General features: G+C 31.2%; 1 protein-coding gene across 1 annotated transcript in view; it reads right to left on the bottom strand.

Moving 5' to 3' along the window:
• Tomosyn (syntaxin-binding protein tomosyn) overlaps positions 1 to 22,234 on the bottom strand; it is a 769,959-nt gene extending 747,725 nt beyond the window's left edge. Inside the window, exon 1 of the mRNA XM_075372103.1 lies at positions 22,121 to 22,234. Within this exon, the coding sequence (XP_075228218.1) occupies positions 22,121 to 22,234 (114 nt within the window). The remainder of the gene's footprint in view (positions 1 to 22,120) is intronic.
• Between the last annotated feature and the right edge of the window lie 890 nt (positions 22,235 to 23,124).

Here is a 23,124-nt window from a genome sequence, read left to right as displayed (position 1 = left end):
AACATTTTTTTTTACTGTGATTTAACACGACGGATTTTTTGTTTTTTCTTTGTCTTTTTTGCTTAACCTCCAGGTTCACCGTTAGGTACTGCTTCAGAAGATTAGATGAATGATACGTACGTGTGTGAAAATGCCATACCTGACCGGGATTCGAACCCGGGACCTCTGGATGAAAGGCCGAAACGCTATTACTCGCACAACGGAGGCCGGCACAACGCGGCTACAGCTTTTTCTTTTTTCTGGTTTAGCCTCCGGTAATTACCTTTCAGATAATAATTCAGAGGATGAATGAGGATGATATGTATGAGTGTAAATGAAGTGTAGTCTAGTACAGTCTCATTTCGACCATTTATGTGTAACTAATAAGGTGTGTAATTAATTGAAACCCAACCACCAAAGAATACCGGTATCTACGGCTACAGCTTAGAAGAATATAATCTAACCCTAGTGTTATTCACCACATTCTTCTGATATATTTATATGTGATTTTTCTACCAATTAAAATTTAATAATTGAAAACTGTTTATTAAACAGAAAAGTATATATGAAATGATGTAATATAAGGAAAAACATATTTCAGAAAAAAATCGTAAAAATCTCTAAATATAAGGGTATAATTTTAATCCTTTAATTTTTTCGCGTCAATTTCATTTAAAATCCGAAATCTAGAGTTTACGAAAACAATAAAAATCAAATGGATAATATTACAATTACAATTAAAATTAATTTTAATTTTAATTTGTGGACTGTAGTTGACATTACAGAATTTAAACACTTTAAGTTGGTAATTAATTTAAAAATGAATAAAATTTAAACAGTCATTTCAAGTACAAAATACTATTTATTCATTTATTTTCCTAATGTGTACGTTGCAATCTGTTCATCTAATAAACAATAAGCGACCCCCTCCCCCCTCAAGGCCCAATGAGATGAGAATGATATGTATGATATGTAAATGGGGTGTAAACTTGTACAGATTCAGGTCGACCATTACTGAGACATGTGGTTAATTGAATCCCAACCACCCCAAAGTACAACGTTATCCATTGGTTACTATTCAAATCCGCATTAAAACAATTAATTTTTGCAAGGATTTGAACCTAAGAGAAATCAGCTGTTTTGCGGTGATGAGTTAAACCCCTAGATTATCCCGGTGGACTAATACTACACATAACACAAATAAATGAATACAAATTAAAATTATTAGAGAAAAAGCAAAAAATCTCGAAACAAACCGGTTATTAGATAATCAAATTTCTGAAACTTTAGAAATTCGTCAACGGATAAAAAAATCTAATAACAAACTTGTTGTATTTTTCCTAGCATTGATTATTATTTATTCGTAAATATTGGAAAAATAATAAGTGAAAAATGATTAAAAAATTAAAACCGTGATTGCTTTCCCACCCACAACATTTCCCATGAAGTATTTTTTTGGGGGGCCTTTTGCACTACAACTACATCTAGGAAGACATTAAAAAAAATTGGTTAAAAATATGCAATAAATAAAAAGATAGATTTTTTCAACATTTTTGAGGAAGAGGGAATTTTGAGGAAAAATTTTGTTTAAAAATGGTAAGATTCACGCATGTACTGAGTTTTATATAAAGTGGGGTTATGTTAGCAAACTTTTAAGAAAATTCACCCCAAAAACTATCAAGATCACTCCCTAGAGATATTTACCTCATAGTTTTATCAAAAAATTGCTTCATATATACGAGTTTCTGTACAAAATTTCATCAAAATGTATTTATCCACTCAAAAGTTATTTAAATTTAAACATGCCAACACATATACGTACGTATGTATAAACAATTTCCCCTATTTTTTTTTGAAACATAATTTTAGGAAAAATTCCATAAAAAGTTCCTTAGTGTTAGAATATATTTTATCTGTGTAATTATTTTCCTTAAGTTAAATCTAATAATATATTAAACAAAGATGGTACACCGATTTATAATACGAAGGGCAAAGCCGATAGGCGGGTGAAATATATTGAAGGGTTATAAGGAGGAAATGAATTAGAAAATGGTGTTATAGATGAAGAAGAGGAAGGCGAAGAGGATGAAAGAGGAGAAACAAAACTGAGATGTGAATTTAAGAGAGCATTAAAAGATTTGAATGGCAGAAAGGCTCCTGGAATAGACAAAATACCTGTAGAATTATTGCGCAGTGCAGGTGAGGAAGCGATTGATAGACTATATAAACTGATGTGTAATATTTATGAAAAAGGGGAAGTTCCGTCAGACTTAATAGTGGACGTAATAATGGAAGAACATAAGAAAGAAGCCGTAATAAGAAAGGGAGTCCGATAAGGATGTTCCCTATTCCCGTTACTTTTTAATCTTTACATAGAACTAGCAATTAATGATGTTAAAGAACTATTTAGATCCGGAGTAACAGTACAAGGTGAAAAGATAAAGATGCTATGATTTGCTGATGATATAGTAATTCTTGCTGAGAGTAAAAAGGATTTAGAAGAAACAATGAACGGCATGGATGAAGTCCTACGCAAGAAATAGCGCATGAAAATAAGAACAAAACTAAAGTAATGAAATGTAGTAGAAATAATGAAGATGGACCACTGAATGTGAAAATAGGAAGAGAAAAGATTATAGAGGTGGAAGAATTTTGTTATTTTTGGAAGTAGATTTACTAAAGATAGACGAAGCAGGAGCGATATAAAATGCCGAATAGCACAGGCGAAACGAGATTTCTGTCAGAAATATAATTTGTTTACATCAAAAATTAATTTAAATATCAGGAAAAGATTTTTGAAAGTTTATATGGAAGTGAAACTTGGACCAACGGAGTACCTGAGAAGAGAAGATTAGAAGGTTTTGAAATGTGGTGCTGTAGGAGAATGTTAAAAATCAGGTGGGTCGATAAACTGAAAAATCAAGAGGAGTTGCGGCAAATCGATGAAGAAAGAAGCATTTGGAAAAATATAGTTAAAAGAGGAAACAGACTTTAGGCCACATATTAAGGCGTCCTGGAATTGTTGCTTTTATATTAGAGGGTCAGGTAGAAGGAAAAAATTGTGTAGGCAGACAACGTTTGGAATATGTAAAACAAATTGTTAGGGATGTGGGATGTAGCGGGTATACCGAAATGAAACGACTAGCACTAGATAGGGAATCTTGGAGAGCTGCATCAAACCAGTCAAATGAGTGAAGACAAAAAAATACAAAAAAAAAATTTTAATTTTAGAAAAATATTAAAATCAAATGATTAATACTACAATTAAAATTATTTTTATTGGTCTATTGTAGTTATCCTTTACAGAATTTAAATGGTTTACGTTAGTTAAACTAATTTAAAAATGAATAAAAAAATGTAAACCGTCTACTCCAATACAAAATATTACAAATAAATTAATATAATTAAAGTGAAAATAACGATTTTCAAACCAAATCATCATTAGGGAATTAAATTTCAGAAATTTTCTAGAAATTCGTCGTTGGGTAAAATAAAATTTATTTTAAAGCCGCTGAAAAAGATACAAGATAAGTTGCAATAGAAGACAGCTTTTAAAAAATTCTGGTAATACATTATAAACGCAAGAAATGAATCGACTTTTCCTAGTAAAACCTAATAACAATATTAAAACCAAATAAATTTTGACTAATATAAACCAACTGGATGAACGTAATGCTGGATTATCTTGTTCAAATAATGTAATCTCACTGAATCCAGACGCGTTATTCATAAATAATTTATTATGTAATGAGCATTTTATCGCATTAGGATTATTATTAATAGCAATAATTAAACTTGAATTACGCTTAAAGGTGTATTAAGTTAACTTACCTAACATTATCTACATAATAATAACAATAATAATTATATTACACTTTTTTTTATTTACTGCAAAAAATTATCTATAAAAATTACAGTCGGAGGTATTGCAGATAAAAGGTGAGCAGATTGCTTATTTGTAATACGTTCAAATTTTTGTAATGTACAAGGAAACAAAAAAAAAATTAATTAGGAAACATTTAAAAATATTACAGGGAAGTACATTTATAATTAATAATCAGGAATCATATTTTATTAAAAATAAATTTATCTCGATCCGCAAAAAACTAGAGATGTAACAGGTGACATATATTTAAAAATAGTACATTACATTAATATTTTACAACGTAATTTACAAAGAATAAAAATCGTTCAGAAGAAAAATTAAAATAATTTTTAGAAAAAAATACAATCACTCTATACAAAGGACATGCTTTCGTTTTATTATATTTACACAGATTACGCAATCATTATATAATGAAATTTTAACACCGCTTTAATAAAGTAAACCTGTTTAAAACTTCAAAGCAGTACAGAAAACCACGATAAATATTTTCACTTATACTCGTATAAGCACGTATAACTAAGTACTATAAACACTTTATACTCCTATTTCACTAACTTATCAAATGAGCAAGTGATTTTTATTTCTTCCAAACTAAAAGTGATACTCAAAAATAAAATAAATATTTCTTCTTTTAAAGAAGGAAATAAAAAATCTGATGAGCACCCCAAATGATGACTTTCTTGCATGCCTATTAAATTACATATAATTTTATATATTTATATTTTTTATTATATTTTTTTTCATAATTATTAAATTAATCAGTGGTAATTATTAATAAATCAATACATTTAAATTAAAAAAAAAAGTTAAAAAAAAATTTTTTCGGCACGCCAAAAGGCGGAGGTAGATTTCACCGGTGCTAAGAAGGGGATAAAAAAATTTCTACTTTAAAATTAAGAAAAACTTAAAATTTATTCAATACGACAATGGTTGAATGTGAAAAAAATATTCACATATTTAGCATACCACAAGCCAATCTTCTTACAAATCCAGCAATATTTTGGTCATCCCTTGCCTTAAGGGTTGGTTATATCAAAAATTGTTTCACATAAAGGTTTTAGGAAATGTTTATCGGACTAACGACCTCTTTAAACCGATTCGATACTGTGTCTAATAAGGAAGGTATGATGTTTTTTTATCTTCAAACCCGCATTTTTCCACCCACTGGGCCAATGTTTGGTGATAACGAAAAACTTCACTGAAATAAGTTTTAGGACCTTATCCAAAGAATAGTAGGAAGTTTCAACAAATTCGATATTTTATTTAATTAATAAGCGATATATTGTTTTTCCGAAAAAGATCCCCCATTTCCATTCCCATGTTTTGATTTTGGCCGTTAACGAACTAGAGCGAGATATTCACACGAGTTATTTTTAAGTAAAAATTTGAAAGTGTTTGGCGCAAAGTTAGGCAATTATCGTGACCACAAGAAAGTGAAATATATATTCGTATATATTATATACTTTTGAACTGACGATGGTTTTGGGGCCTGGGGGTTGTGAAACGCGAAGGTATGTCAAAATTTTCCAGAAGTCGAATCATGGCACCCATAACAATATAGATTATCGCAAAATATAATGAAAAAACGATTTTGTAATTTGGGGGGGGGGTTTACCTATTTAAAACCCCTTAAAATTGGATAATTCATTCAATAAAAAAAATAATAATATATAGATATTTTACGTAACAATAAAAAAATTATTTATTATTAATTTTTACTGATCTTTTATTGATACGAATAAAAATCCATTTAAAACAATGACCTCGTATTAAACAACGGACCTTTAATTATTAAATACCACGTCATTGTTTTCAAGTCATTTAAATATAAAGTGATGCATTGATTTTTCATATTATATTTTATTATAAGCCTGTCATAGCACGTGTATTATTCACTTTTTTTTTTTAATAAATTTTGTTTTTATAAGATAGACATTTTTAATATTATTACGTTCGATTAAATGAAATATTTTATCTCTATTTTTTAAATAGCTAATTTAATTTTTAAATAGCGAATGTAATACTCGTAATATTTTTTATTAATTTAGACCGGAAGACTCTTTTATAATTCTACTTTGGAATATGTTGACATTAGGATATAAATAACAAATATAAATGTAACCTTTTACTTCAGGATTATTGTTTTTTTTTTCTTTAACCCCCGTAACTACCCTAAGGTACTTCAGAGGATGAATGAGGATGATATGTATGAAAGTAAATGAAATGTAGTCATGTACAGTCTCAGGTCGACCATTCCTGAAATTTGTGGTGGTTAATTGAATCCCAACCACCAAAGAACACTTGTATCCACTATCTAGCATTCAAATCCGTATTAGGTTATTCTTGGCTTTGCTAGGATTTGAACCTGAGAACTTTTGGCTTTGAAATCAGCTGATTTGCGATGATGAGTTAACCGCAACAACAAATCTCAGTAATTTTACCAATTAAGCCTGCTAATATTCAAGATCTACAAAATCGAATTGTTACAGCAGTTAATTAAAAATAACCAGGGACCAGTTACCAATAAAAATAATTTGGGACCAATTAAGATAATTGTTTATAAATTTCGATTTTTACACCCTTGTACGAAGTAAAGTAAGTATTGTGATCCCGAAAAAATTCGATTTTCAGGTTTCAACGGAAATTTCCATTTGACCATCCCTGAATCCATTTTGACTATTTTTGCCGTGACATCTGTACGTACGTATGTGTGTATGTATCTCGCATAACTCAAAAACGATTAGACGTAAAATGTTCAAATTTTTTATTTAGGACTGTTGTAACATCTAATTGTGCACCTCCCCTTTTGATTGCAATCGACTTGACCAAAAGTGCAGTAATAACTGCATTTCTTAACTGCAGTAATAAGCACTCCTTGAGAGCTTTTCAACGATATAAGTGGTACTTATTTTCACTAGTTCTTGAGTTAGCCAAATAAAATTTTAATTAATTAAATATTCAGCTCTTACAAGGGGAAAGTAAATCGGTTGGAATCCGACTTCATTTCTTTATTTTTTAAAGTGAAAAGTACATAAAATTTTATTTAACTAATAACTAATAACTTCAGACTTTTTTTTTATTGTATGAAATGATTATTTATTGTAATTTTTTTACAATCAAAGTTTAATTTAATTTAGTTTAATTATTAATAAATCAATATATTTTTTTTAAATTTTGGCAGTAAATTAAAAAAAGAAAATTGAAAAAAAAGATTTCACCAGTGCTGATGAGGGGATAAAAAATATTTCCACCTTGAGAAAAACTTCAAATTTACTCAATTCGAGTATGGTTGGATGTGAAAAAAGTTTCACATATTTAGTGTACGATAAGCCCCATCTTACAATTCCAGCAATATTTTGGATATCGCTTGCCGTAGGGGTTGGTCACATCAAAAATTGCTTCAGAAAAAAAGTTTTAGGTAATGCTTAGAGGATTAACGAACACTTTAAACCTAAGCAATACTATGTCTATTAGGGTAGATATGATTTTTTTTAGCCTTCAAAACCCCATTTTTTCAACTCCCTGGCCCAATGGTTGGTGATATAAAAAGAAATTACTTATATAAGTTTTAGGCCCTTATTCATAGAATAGTAAGAATTTTAAACGAATTAGATAATTTTCTTAATACAAAAGTTTCTTCTCAGCCAATGTTTGGTGATATAGAAAAGTTTACTGAAAAAAGTTTTAGGCCCTTATCCAAATAATAGTAGAAACTTTAAACGAATTCGATATCTTACTTGTTATAGCAATATTCTGTTTTTTCAAAAAGCCACACCATTTCCAACCCCATGGTCCGATTTTGGCCATTAACGAACTCAACCGAGATTTTGGTGGAGTTTTTTTTAGGAAACAATTTGAAAGCAATTGGCTCAAAATTACGGCAGCTATCATTTCGACAAGAAAGTGAAATATATACGTAAACTTTTGAGGTGACGGTGGCTTTGGAGTCTGGGTGATGTGGAACGCGAAGATATTTCGAAGTTTTCAGGAAGTTTAGTCATGGTACCGATTACAATAGGTATCTGTCTTCTGAAATCTACCTAAAAAAGGAAATGAAGTCGGATTCGAACCGACATTTGGATCTTACAAGAGGAAGGCCCTTGTAAGATCCAAAGATTTCATTAATTAAAATTTTATTGGGCTAGGCCGCGTTCCGGGGAAGCGGAATACTGGAAATTATTTTCCAACAGCTGTCATTTTCTATGCCATGTGTGGTAATATGAACCGCCAGGCAGTTTGAGTTTATAGAAAACATTTTCCTCTGTTGCCATTTATCTTTTTAATTATCGACAACCTTAAATATTAATTAGATATCCCTATCTCCGTAGGATAAGATCCTGGTCGCCACAAAAACCCCTCCGTTCCTGATGGGCTTTACCGGAGGTCATCTCTTACACCCACAGTCATTATTCTGGCCTCTGTCAGGATGCCACCGTTGTAAGTGCCTCGGCAGACATTTCCAAAAGTGTATTTACACAACCTATTATCACCAGAAATACCATCCTCATACCAACAAAACAAGTGTTGATCGAAACAAGGACAATTTTGTCCTACATTCAATTTACTGAATTTCCTCTTGATTTACTCAAAAATAAAGAAAAAATTCACAAATTTAATAAGCTTCTAATGAAAACATATCCTATCTCTCTCTGCTCTGGTCTGATTTCTGGAGCAACGTCAATACCTGCACCCTCCCAATTAAGAAAAATCCAAATGAAATATTTTTCCTGTTACAGTATTATTAGTTATTCCTAAGTGCTTCACCCAGCAAATGTGAAAAACAGGAAGCCAGAATAAAGGATGTTTTTAATGTAATGTTACTGAAGAACGTTAAAAAAAAATTATGTGGGTAAATGAAGTACGAAGGGAAAAGTGATTTAAAAGTGAAGAAGGGAGAAATTTCTAGTAGAATTTAGTTAAAAGAAGGACTTGTCCTTCTTATCTTAAACTTTTCTTCTTATCTTATCTTTTTTCTTCTTATCTTGTACTTCTTTTCTTAGGGTTAGTCCTTCTAATCTTAAATTTAGTCACAGAAAAATGAATGGAGTATAAAACCAGTAAAAGATAAAACAAATATTAGAATGCCCGAGGATGTAGGATGTAAGAAGTAAGGTAAAACTAACAGATTGATACAGAATAGAATTTACGATTAAAGTACATTACTTCAAACGTCAGAATGAAAAAAATATTACTTTGTTTTTAACAGCATAAAATATAATATAAATATTATCTCACTTCACTCTTATAAACCGATTTTTATAACTATTTTAATAAATTTTTCCTACTGACAAATCAGTAGGAGGTCTTGATTTACTTAAAAAAAACAAAAAAAAAAACGGATTCACAGATTTAATACGTTTCTAATAAAAACGTATAATTAGATTAAATAAAAAAGATTTTCTTATATTTTTCATTATTTTTTTCGTTTTTTTTTTCATACTGTTTGTACGAGGCAAAGTAAAGACCGCTGGGAAATTTCTCTCCTGAAGAGTGACGAACCTGTATAAATCATGGCCAAGCTAGTAATGTACACATTACATTGTCGTCTGTAAGTTGTCGCGTTGTAGTATCTTTGATTACGTGTGAGTTATTATGTTATAAAATGAACAGGAAAATCGATATTGCCGCCGAATATGAAATAAGTGGAGTCATACGTTTTTTAAACGATCAAAGCGTTAAGCCGTTTGAAATGCATAGGCAGTTGGTCGCTATGTACGGTGATAATGTAATGAATAAAAGAAAATAATTTGAAAGATTTATAAATAACGGAATTAATGTGCACGATGAAGAACGTTCGGGGAAGTCCTCGATAATCACCGTGGACTTGTTGAAACGCGTCGATGATGAAATCAGAAAAGATCGTCGCTCAACGATTTCTGACATGGCCCTTCTTTTCACTCGTATTTTAAGAGCTGTTATCGGTCGCATTGTTAATGACCAATTAGGTTCAGAAAACTTTGTGCATGTCGGGTGCCACACCCGACACAACGGAACGTCACAAAAAATCCGAACGGGATCTGCTTTGGAATTTTTGATGCGCTACACAAAACAAGGTGATGAATTCCTTAATTCGATTGTTATCAACAATATAATATGGATTTCTTATTACATACTAAGGAGAAAATGTTAGTCATGTGAATAGAGTCGTCCTCAATTGCAACCACACCGACAAAGGTCAAGCCGCAGCAATTTGAACGCAAACTGATGGCCACAGTCTTTTGGGATCGGTTTGGCAAACTGATGATTGATTTCATGCCACGTGGAGCGACTGTAAATGCGGAAGCCTATTGTAAAACCTACGTAAGTTACGGTGCGCCATTTAAAATCCGCGACGTGGGCGGCTTACCTACGACGTCAACCTGCTGCACGATAATGCACGTCCACATGTTGAGGGTCCGACACTTGATTTAGAGAACGTTTGGATGAGAAATTTAGATCAGCCACCATAAAGTCCAGATTTAGCTGCTTCTGATTAATATTTGTTTTGAAAATTGAAAGAATTTTTGAGTGATAAGCAATTAACCGACGACGATGAAGTTAAAAATGCTGTTAATCAGTGGCTAAATGAATTGGCGGAAGAATACGACGAAGGTATATTGAAGCTGGTGTATCGCTACGGTAAATGTATAATTCATGCAGGGATTATATAAGAAAAAAAAAGATTATAATGTTTTCAGAATAAATCTTTTTACAATGAAACGGTCTTTACTTTAGAGATAACCTATCATATAATGACTAAAATATACCCGCTAGTAATTGTGTTAAGTCCAGCTCATTATCAGGTTTGATCGACTGTAAAAGTATCGTTTACCGATTTTTTTCTGTTATAATACATTAATACCACAATCGGAATCGTAATAATAAACATGAATTTCTGTAGTTAATCTTTTTTTAAATCTTGGGTTATATCCGGTTAAATGAAATTCAAATAATCAGAATCGAATTGCATTAAAATATATACAGAATACCTGAATAATTCTGTCTTCTAAGTGTAATATTTTCTTACATATTTTAATAAACGATTTTTACGACCCCCTCTTTATAAAATCAATCCATGTTAAATATTGTATGATAAATAATATTGTACAAAATATTGTGATCCATTCGGTCTATTTTATTTGAACATTTTCATAGAAACAGCGTTATTCCAATTTCTTAAAAGCATATTAAAATAAGATCCTTTTTAATCAATCGCCTTCTTAAAATGTATTATTTTTAAATAACAGACGTAATTCAAAGAAAAGAATTATTGTCGCACGTATTTTTTTTATAAAAATTAGGCCTACGCAATAGAAAATTATTTTAAAGGTTGTTACTGAAGTCGGAGAAAATTTATACGGTTACAATAATTTCCTTTTTATTAACTTTTTTTTTTTTAAAGAAAAAAGTACTCTAATATCTAGCCTGACTTTAAAAAAAAAAAAATTAATCTCGTAAAAAATAAAGTAGAATCCGATAGATAGCGTTAGATGTGGTTGTGATGTGAATTCAGGTTTAGAATAAGAGATGTTCTAGAATTGAAGAGTAAGTTTTTTTTTGTCATGGTGATCAGAAGATCAGAGGCACTAAATAACTTCACCGTAGACAAGTCGGGTCACCCGCAGTTCCGATTTCGTCCCATCCGTTTTATTGGATAACGGAAATAACGTGATTTGCATTTGAAATCAGAGAAGATTCTCCTTTTTTTTTTTGCTTTATTCGTATTCTTTATATGCCACAAAAAACCATACTTCATTTAACGTACTGTCACGTATTTGTTAACGTTTTTCTTCTTATTATTTTTCTTTATTGAATATTATTAAACTTGATTTATATATTATAATTATTCAGTTAAAGATCTTTTACTATAATTAAAAGATTTATTCTACAAAATTTCATAATACTTTATATTTTATAACTTTGTTAACAGGATCAAACAATTGTATAACTTTTTTTTAATTGCCGGTTTTAATTTTTATAAAGTTTCCAAGATAATTATTTTCCTTAATCCCATTATACAGTAATTTGACTGCTTTTAAGAGAAAAATAAATAATATTTTTAATAATTTTTAAAAGGGTTTTATATTTTTATTCATTTTTAAAAATGTTGTTCTGGAATAAAAAAATCCTTTTCCAAGTTTCTATATTTTAAAAATAAAATTCCAATATTTTAGAAATATTCTTTCTAGTTATCGATAAAATTATCTAATATCTATCTAATACAATATTCCTGGTTAGGTACTTAAACTGCTTGTGACTACGAGTAAATATTTGACAAAATGCAATTAGTCATTGAAGCAACTATCCAAAGAAGAAAACATTTTTAATATTTTATATTTTAAATTATATTTCATAATTAAAATATAATATTTTATAATCTTAAATTCTAATATGTTACGATTCACCGATGATGTAGTTCTTTTAGTAGAAAACCAAAGATGAATTAAAAAGAATAGAAGAAAACTTTAGTCTAAAAACAGAAACAAGTTTAAAATTTGTTAAAAACTAAAAAAAATCTGATGTAAACACCACATGACTTCTTTGTACGGCTGTTAAATTACATACACACATTTATTTTTTTAAATTAAAAGTATATAACATTTTATTTCATTAATAACTTATCATATTTTTTTTTACTGTTATTATTGAATTATTATTTATCGTAAAACGTTTTTTTTTTTCAATCAGAGGTTAATAATTATTAATAAATCAATTTATTTAAATTAAAAAAAAAAAAGGAGATGAAGTCTGATTCGAACCAAAGTGCCTCCTTTTCCTTATAAGATCCAAATATTTCATTAATAAAAATTGTATTTGGCTATAACGCTTAAACCAGCGATATAAATACCACTTATGAGATATATCGTTGAAAACCAATCAATGAGGGCTTATTACTGCAGTTAAGAAAACGTCCCGAATCTAATTTTTTGGGGATTTTTAGCTTTTTTGGACACTTTTGGTTCAGTCGATTGCAGTCAAAAGGGGAGGTTGCACAACTAGATGTTACAACAGTCCAAAATAAAAAATTTCAATATCCTACGGCTAATCGTTGTTGACTTATGCGAGATACGTACATCCGTACGTACCAGACGTCACGCCGAAACTAGTCAAAATGGAATTCGAGATAGTCAAAATGGATATTTCCATTGAAATCTGAAAACCGAAATTTATCGCGATCACAATACTTCCTTTACTTTGTACAGGGAAGTAATATATATTTTTGTAAATTAATAATTATGTTTATTCACTACCCATTGACAGATGATAATTTAACAAACTGTGAATAAATAAAAATAAATAAAAAATAATCATTTGTTTCATGATATCAACTGATAATAATAATTTAACATGATTCTAAAAACAATTTTTCAATGTCAACTAGCTGTCATTTTTGTAATTTTATTCATAAAAAAATATAAGAGGGAAGTTTATCTTTTTATGCGTTATTAACTGGGAAAGTGTAATAATATGTAGAAAATTTAAACAGTGTTTGATCACTTTTTTATTACTTTATGTATATTTTATTATTCTAACTCTTTTTTTGTTGTTGGATTACTGCTCTTTATTATGTAGTTTGGTAAAAAATTTTACATATATTTACATGAAGTATCAACTTCAATGACTAACTTTTAGTTATTTCTCTATTTTATGTATTTATTTATTATTTTTGAGAATGAATAATACTTCATGAATATGAATTGACAAGTATACAAATTTTATGTTCACGATTTCCGTTGCTATTAGAATTATTAATCATTTGAAACTTTTTCTTTTTTTTGTAGTCTGTCTCTCAGTTTTATCACAATAGAATTTCACTTTATGGAATTCTCATTAAACATTTTGGTACTTATCGGTTATACAGGACCCCCTACATAACCTTTCTACGCAACTCGACACGATAAAACTTATATACGTATAACTTATTGTATATAATTTTTATTTTTAACGTTAACCATGAGAGATTAGCTAGCGTAGGTTGTGTTTGATTTGATTACGCTTATTCTGTATAATGACGAATGCGCAAGTATATCCCAAATATAACCTACCCCAGCTTCGCTTGCTAACCTCGTTTTACTAAATTTAAATATTTAAATTATATATTTTTTTTTTTTTTTTTGTCTTCAGTCATTTGACTGGTTTGATGCAGCTCTCCAACATTCCCTATCTAGTGCTAGTCGTTTCATTTCAGTATACCCTCTACACCCTACATCCCCTACAATTTGTTTTACACACTCCAAACGTGGCCTGCCTACACAATTTTTTCCTTCTACCTGTCCTTCCAATATTAAAGCGACTATTCCAGGATGCCTTAGTATGTGGCCTATAAGTCTGTCTCTTCTTTTAACTATATTTTTCCAAATGCTTCTTTCTTCATCTATTTGCCGCAATACCTCTTCATTTGTCACTTTATCCACCCATCTGATTTTTAACATTCTCCTATAGCACCACATTTCAAAAGCTTCTAATCTTTTCTTCTCAGATACTTCGATTGTCCAAGTTTCACTTCCATATAAAGCGACACTCCAAACATACACTAAACTATATATATTTTACCTATTTAGCTGGCGAGAAGACACGAATTTCGTGTAAAAATGCCTCTAAAGTATCAGCGCTAATTACATCAGTCCATACAACCGAGAAGTACTAACTTTTTTATTTTTCATATCTCATTTTTTTTTTTCATTACAAATATACGACGTGTGTGAGAAAAGTAATGAGACTGACTTTTTATTTACCAAAGTTTTTATTTTTTTTTCAAACGACAATATTATCCCCTTCAAAGTAGTTCTCTTGGACAGCTATACTCCGGCGGAGTCGTTATTCCAACTCCTGGTAGCAGCGATGGAAGGCTTTATAACAGGTAGGGCTTTTAACTGGTCTTTTTAATGCTTTCCAGAGTTCCAAAATGAATACTTTTAAGACACGTTTCAATTTCGTGAAAAGGAAAATGTCACAACGACTCGAATCAGGTGAATGAGGGGAATCAGGGGAGTTGAGGAACCGTAGGAATGCCTTTTGAGGTCAAAAATTCCGTGATGAAAATGACCGTCTGACATGAGGCATTGTCATGATGAAGCATCCACTCGTCTGCAATGTCTGGTCTCACGCGAATTACGCTTTTCCTGACCTTTCAAGGACAGCTTTGTAAAACACTTGGTTGACAGTTTCTTCTGGAGGAAAAAATTGTTTATGCACGATACCCGTACTGTCAAAAAAGCAAATCAGCACGGTTTTGATCTTTGATTTGCTCATTCGACATTTTCTCGGTCGAGGAGATGACGAAGTGTGTCACTCTTCGCTTTGCCACTTTGTTTCAGGATCGTATCAAATATACAGGATTCATTACCTGTGATCTCACGATTGTAGAATTTTTTGTCATTGTCAATCCTCGCAAGAAGATCTCAACGGACACGTTTCATCGATTGTCCTTCTGTTCCGTTGTGAGGTTTTTCGGCACCAATTTCGCACAAAACTTTCGCATGTCTTAATCTTCTGTAAAAATTTTATGTACGGTGAAAGTTTTGAAATTTAACTGTTCACTCATCATCCTTATTGTTAAACGACGGTCTGATTTCACAATAACCCTCAGACGCTCAACGTTTTCGTCAGATTTTGAAGTTGAAGGTCTCCCTGAGCAAGGTTGATGCTCAACGTGTTCTCGACCTACCAAAAATGATTTAGCCAGCGGAAAACTTGTGCTCTTGAAAAGCAATGTTCCCCATAGGCCTGTTTCAACTTTTCAAAGGTCACACTCTCGGATTCCCCAAGTTTAACACAATTCCGATGCTCCATTTTCGTAATACACAACCAAAACACAACTTCACTGACGGCGCTGTCAAAAATAATGCGTTGCCTGAACGGAGTGAAACTCGTACTTTACTTCGTACAAGGAAGTAAAAAGACCAGACATACAGTTGATTTAGAAAAAATAAAACTTTTAAGACGTAAAGAAATATTAACAAAACAATCGTTACAGAATATATATTCTAATAAGAAACATTTTTATTTAGCAACAATGATGAAAATTCTACGCTGTGACTGAATGAAAATTTGCTAATCTCTCAATGGTTATATATTACACACGCATACGACTGATAAAATGCACTTCTTTATTGCTCGGTAGATGATGTTAACACCGTTCAGAACCGATTGGTTTTCGTATTACGTAATGCGATGATTTAAATTATTGCAAATATGGGATTTGTCGAACGGTGAAATTTATCCATCTGGTGATTTGTTAAGGAAAATATGATATTCAAATGGTTGGAAATCCGAGTATTTTATTCGATTAGTTTCTACATTTAATTTTTATGATGAGTTGCGTATCGGGGCTAGGAATGTATAATAAGCTAGGATCACTGGGCGATATGACTGCTTAATGTTTATTCGATTTTGATTTAACAGGATTAAAACAGTTTATAGTGGTTGGACGATATTTCGTTTACGCATATTACTTCACAATTACAAATGAACAAAATTTCGATATTTTTGAAGTGAATTAGTAGACATGATCACGAACGTTGTTGATATGGTTATTTTTTTATGTATTTATTTTTTTGATACACAGCCAATTGAATAAATAAAAACACACGCGCGCGCACATGTGTAGTTTTAAGTATGTATAACTATCATTCTCACATGTAAATATCTAACACACGGGTTATTATACGACACGAAACGGTATCACTATGAATATCTAGAAAAGTATTTTAGGCATGATATTTCAATTAATAATTTCATTATAAAAATAAAATCGTAATGTATAAATTTGAATTGAGCATTGCAATAGTAGCTATTATGCATAAAGATTAATATCTGTTTATGGCTTCAAGAAATGCCAACTAAATTTGACACTGCATACATATAAAACATGATTAACGTAATTTATTGCTTCAAAATATCAACTTTAGGTGATAAATAGGTTATTATTGCAAAATTATCCTACATGTACGGACCGCCTGCGGAAGAGACTGCAAAGCCTCGCGATGGAAATATGGCAGTTGGAATGGGGCACCATGATTAAGGGAAGATCCGTGTATAAGTTTATACAGGATCTGGGGGATGATATGCTTCGAGCTCCTTTTTAAGGCCAACGGGTGCCCGGGTGCTCACCAACCACGTTAACTTGAACCAATATCTGTTTCGTATCCACCTGGTAGCTGATGATTTGTGCGTCTACGCACAACGGGAGGTCAAGTCAATGAACACCTGATGTTTGACTGCCCTGCTCTTTGGGAGGGGGGAGAGAGTCCGGGCCACCCTGGAATTTAGAGGTCAAGCGGAAAATTGGCCACTCACAAGCGGCGATCAATGTGGCCAGAGCCGCATTTTCAGATTTGTGGGAGTTTCTAGATGTGGTTGCTTTGTTCAACCGGCATCCGTAGTTTACTTAAGGAAAACACTCATACCGCATTGCCGTGGGAAGCTAACCCTGAGTAAGGCTGACCACCAGCCGATTATTATTGCTCCAAGTGCTGTAAAATGGTGGATGGGTACTTGCTGACATTCAGCGACCTAGGCGTGGCAGTGAATTGCTGCCTAGAAGAAATAAATTTCATTTATGGATGCCATGTATATTTTTAGTAGTGCGCCTACCCATTTTAGCAAATATATGACAAGTGAGCGATTGGGACACGTAAGCCGGTGGTGTATGGCACCGCGCTTAGTCCACTCACGCTGTCAGGTAAGCAATAGAAGCTATGTTAGAATACTGGTGGCAAAACTGTTCGAGGCTCAGTTTCCGTTTGTGGCACAGATATTAAATGTTATGCTTTAGGGCGATCAAATGGTGTGGTGGCGGAAGAAATACCAAGCAAATTAATATATGTACGGACATCGCATACGTATAATAATATAAATAAAGATCAGTTAAAATAAAGTATATAAACAAGATAAAAAATAACTGAAATAACTTTTTTGAAATTTACACATATTTCCTTCTTAAAAGTAAGCAAATTATTTCTTTAACTCGCAAAAAATGATAATATGCTTTCGGCAGTAAATAGTTAGGTCTTATGCAGGTTTTATAGATTAAACCTCGCAGGATTTGTCTAGCGGTTGAACTCGTCATAGAAAATCAGCTGATTTTGAAGTCAAGAGTTTTAAGATTCAAATCCCAGTAAAGACTTTTATACGGAATTGAATACTAGAGCGTGGATACCGGTGTTCTTTGGTGGTTGGGTTTCAATTTACCACACACCTCACCGAATGGTCGACCTGAGATTCTGCAAGACTACACTTTATTTACATACATACATACATAACATCCTCATTCATTCTCTGAAGTAATACCTTACGGTGGTTCCGCAGGCTAAACAGAAAAAGAGAGAAAGGTTTAGTAGACAAAAAGTTTTTGAAGCTGAAAACTAAAACAAAAACTTTACATTTCGTGCAATTTGCGACACAGAGAAAACTGAAAAGTCCTTCATATATCGCAGTTTTTTTTTGCTGTTGTTGTTGTGCGCGCACGTGTGTGTGTGTATGTGAGCGCCTTTGTTTTCGCTGTAAATACAAAGCAGCTAACACAAACTACATAAAGTGTTTTTCTTCAGTTAATTAAATTGAAAAAGGAAGATTATACAACGATATGTTTACAGTATTTTAATATATCTTTTAATACAGAACTTTTTTCCCTACTTTCTAACAATCTGAGAACTCCAGATATCATAAAATCATAAATACGTCGAACTTCAATAGAATAAAATTTAAGAATTTGTAAATCATTATTTTTGTCTTCCTGTAGTGATAATTGATGATACGGTAAAAAGCGAAATTTCATTTTGTAAGCGAAAAATTCGTAAAATGCACTCCGCTACTTCCTAAAAACTAATTACGTTCGAGAACTGAATAGAAAGGGTGGAAATTTTGCACAAATATGTTGACGCAATTGAACAAAATTGCTTTTAGTTTTCCTGCAGTAAAACCAATATAATTTATAAACTACAATACGGGTATATCTTCTTGTAGTTTATAGAATTTAATAGTTTAATTTTTTGCAAATTTTTGCGATGTAACTATCAAAATATACTAAATCCTCAGTTAAATATTTTAATGAATTAATTTATATTATGAATTAAGTCATACTAGATATCTGAATACTACAAAATTGTATTTTGAATTGATGAATTGTAGGAGTACTATATTTCTATGTACCCTACAGGAAATTACATAGGTCAGGATAATTCCGTAATATGCTAGATTTAAAAATCGCTTTACTCCCATTAATTATTTGTATAATTCTTTATAACTGATAAAAACTGAAATCTTATGATTAAGCAAGATAAGGAGTTAATAGAGTTCAGTATCCCGATTGGTCGAAGGCGTTACATATTGAATTTGGTCACAATTTTCTATATTTCGATCGGTCAGAATTATTAACTGTAGTGATCGATTGGCATTTAATGAATTCTACTTGGTCAGTTCCTTTCAAATATTGTGATCGGTGTAAAGAGCGGTAGTCTGACATATTGGAAATCTATATAAACAGATCACAAAAACAGTATTGCATAATAATCATCCATCCAATCACTTATTGTACCGATTAGTAATCGATTATTCGAAGGGTTCCATCTTGAGGACAGTGAAACTTGAGGAATTTGTGATATGCAAGAATGAATGTATATGACCACTGGGGTTAGAATTTACCGGCATCGGTTAGAATCATTTACCGTTGTATATTTGTAACTTGTTTTTGTCGGCTACGAAAATTAAGCTGTCCGTCTAATTTGTGTAATAATTCTAAATCATTATAATTGTTTGCTAGTATGAAGATGACATAACACTAAATTTTGGGATGGTTTTATACCTACCATATTTAAAAAAAAAAATTATTCACAGTTTCTCAAACAATTCAATTTAATTTTTCGATTTCTGATGTTTTTTTAAGTACAAAATCTTTTTTGAAGAGAAGATTTTGTTATCAATTTATTGCATACTTATCAACTTAACAGACAATGGATGTTCGTGTTTGTGTGTATCGTATAAAATATATACAAAAACTCGTAAAAAGAAGGAAAATAACACAAAATATATCCATAAAGCTTTCATTTTGTAACGTTAGTTAAAATCAAAATCAATAAAACAAATATGATTTTCATTTTGATATCAAATAACGTATGCAGTTAGGTTGAAAAATAAATTAAAACTGAGCATTTTTATATAGCTTTCAGGAATACATACATAATTAAAATCCAATCTACAAATTACTACAAGAGATATAAGGGATATTTGCCTTTATATATATATATATATATATATATAACACGAGAAAACAGTTATTGGAAAAGTTGCATATATTTTAATATTAATTTAAAAGCTGTTAGAAACAACTGAATATTAAATATAATAGATAGAAAGAGATATCAAAGTTCAATCAATTTAAAAAAAAAAAACAATGTCTCTCTTATAATACTATTAGAGAGGGGGAAAAAAAAAATATATATATATATATACAATATTCCAAGAAAAAGCTATTTAAAATTTTAATTTCCTTTACGTTTTTCAAAATAATTACTAAAATTGTTTTAAATGTATAATACATGCTACCAACACATAATAGCATTGAAAAATATATCAATATAACAACATTTTAATATGTAAAAATTTACATTTTATATTTTCTATCAGATATATAATTAGTTAGCATTCAATTTTTTGTCTAACAAAGTTAATTACTTTTTTTTACACAGGTTTAATCTCTATAACACAAAATTTAAAAAAATGATTGTATTTATATAGACGTTTTATTATATTTTATTATACTAAAGTACTCGTATAAATATATACATTAAAAAAAACTATAATATGTAAAAAAATAATAAATAAAAACTATATATAATAAAAAAAAAATATATAATATATTAATATTAAAAAAAAAACTAGGTTTACATCAAGTAGATTTTATCTTAATAATGATCATTAATTGCGTTTTATTTTTTAACTTTTAAAAATCTTTTTAATTAATAACATCTTGGGATCAGAGGTTATGCTTCAGGGCCGGACCGGAGCAAGTCCTATTTTAACCGCATTGGAGAGGGCCGCTTTCGGGCTACCTGCAAGGAAGTGCTAAATGTGTGAAGTGTGGCCTAGGGGGTCAAAGATTTGGGAGTTCGGTTTGCAGTGTGGCCACAGCTACTTCATGAAAGTGCTCTACCTCACTTCGAACAGGAGTGGGTTGGCCCACGACCTCTTGTGGGAGGCGTCTGCTGCTAGGGTTGCAGAAAAGATTAAAAAAAGAACCATCCAAAACGTGGCGACGTGTAGGGCCTGGTAGGAAGCCCCCCTTGCCTAGGACATCCTGCTTGCCAAAGCGGGAGAGCCGGAGTGCTTCTAATATAGGCATGGGGGACCCTTGCGGTGTGAGAGGGTCCAATTAGGGCATGCGTAATCGACGCTTGGATCCTTGAAGGGTAGGAACAGGGACGGTTGCCCTCCTGAGGAGGGGCGTCTTGGCTGCCCGGAAGAGGGAGTCGGGACGTCCTTGTATCCAGGGGGGAGCCAGTGAATGACCTCTGGGTCGGGCCAAGCTAGAAGGGCAGGCTGCTGCCACGGACGCTGAGGCATCCGAGTTATGTCTAAACGGCGGGGACCGGTTGCCTTGGGGGCGATAAAAAAAGTTAAATTAATCTTTTACTTTTTTATTAATTGAATTTTATCAAGATTATTTACGATATTTTTTTATACTTGGTATTTTATAAATACGTTCAAAAGAAAAATAATTGATGAGAAGGAACGTTATTCAGTAATTTTAGTTGTAAAGTTATTCCGAAATCACAAAGAAAATACACTTGACGTTCAAGACAGGAAATCAGTGAATACAAATTTTGAATACGGAAATAGTTATGTAGTTGTAGGTATCATCATATTTGGCAACATTGAAATAACATATATACCAAACAAAAAAATACACTATCCTTGATTTTTACGTTGATTCTTACTCTCTTTCTCTGTCATTGTTTTACTCTAAACAGTAAAAGGAAAATAAAAAAAAAATGAAAATGAAAAATTTAAAGAAAAAATTTGGACCTATACAAGAAAAAAGAAAATATAAAATAAATATATTTGTAAATTAATCTGTCTCTTTTTGAGGATGGCCGATTTTATTTTGATTTGTAAAAATAATATATTATATAAATTACAGCAGAAATGATTAGTGAGCTGCTGCAAATTTCGAAATATACAACGAGTAAACATACAGCGAGTTTTTCAGTCTTCAGGTGAATCGCACATCATTGTGTCTTGTTAAAATTAGGATTTAACGAGTTTTTGTAGTAATACTCTTTCAGTGTGTCCTGCAACTTCTGCAAGATATCGAGGTGCCGTTTCCCTCCTGTACCATGACGGCGTCTGGAAATATGAAGTGTTTTGTATCTTTGCAGATTGCTTGGTCATTGATATTATATATATTGGTATATTGAAAAGTACTGGTACTAGTACGTTACGTTTCTTTTAATGAACGTATAACAATGCTCTTTCTTGTGCCAAGAAGAATTTATTCTGTTGAGTTATACGAAAACAGTTTTGTTATCTGGTTTGAAAGAGGTGAATATTGTAATTTTTTAAGAAAAAAGATAAATTACTATTCATTCATAAACACTTGGATAAGTTAAATATATTTAATTTTCTAAATATCGGTCTACTTGATACGTACAAATTTAAATGTAATGAATAAAAATTGATGAGGACTCCACATGATTTGTACGCATATTAAATTACATACACACAATTTTTTTTAAATGAAAAGTGCATAAAATTTTATTTCATTAATAACTGCTGATATTTTTTCATTTTTTTATAGTTATTGTTGAATTATTATTTATCGTAAAACTTTTTTTACAATGAGAGGTTAATAATTATTAATAAATCACTAAATTTAAATTAAAAGAAAAATATTGAAAAAAAAAAAGGATATGAAGTCTGATTCGAACCGATGTGCCTTCCCTTTGTAAGATCCAAATATTTAATCAATTAAAATTTTATCTGGCTATAACTCTGGATCCAATGAAAATAAGTACCATTTATGATATATCGTTGGAAACCTCAATAAAAAGTCCAAAATCCAATTTTGGGGGGATTTTGGACACTCTTGATTCAGTCGATTGCAATCAAAAGATGTGCACAACTAGATGTTTCAACAGTCCTAAACCCGAAATTCAATATCCTACGGCTATTATTTTATGAGTTATGCCAATTTACATTAGATTAACAATCTAACGATAAAGAGAATACTTATTTCATTAATGTAAATAAGAAATGAATCGATGAGAAAATAAAATATTCAG

This window comes from Lycorma delicatula, chromosome 7, assembly GCF_047948215.1.
Source record: "Lycorma delicatula isolate Av1 chromosome 7, ASM4794821v1, whole genome shotgun sequence".
NCBI classification, from domain to species: Eukaryota; Metazoa; Arthropoda; class Insecta; order Hemiptera; family Fulgoridae; genus Lycorma; species Lycorma delicatula.
This window is presented reverse-complemented; position numbering and strand designations above follow the sequence as displayed.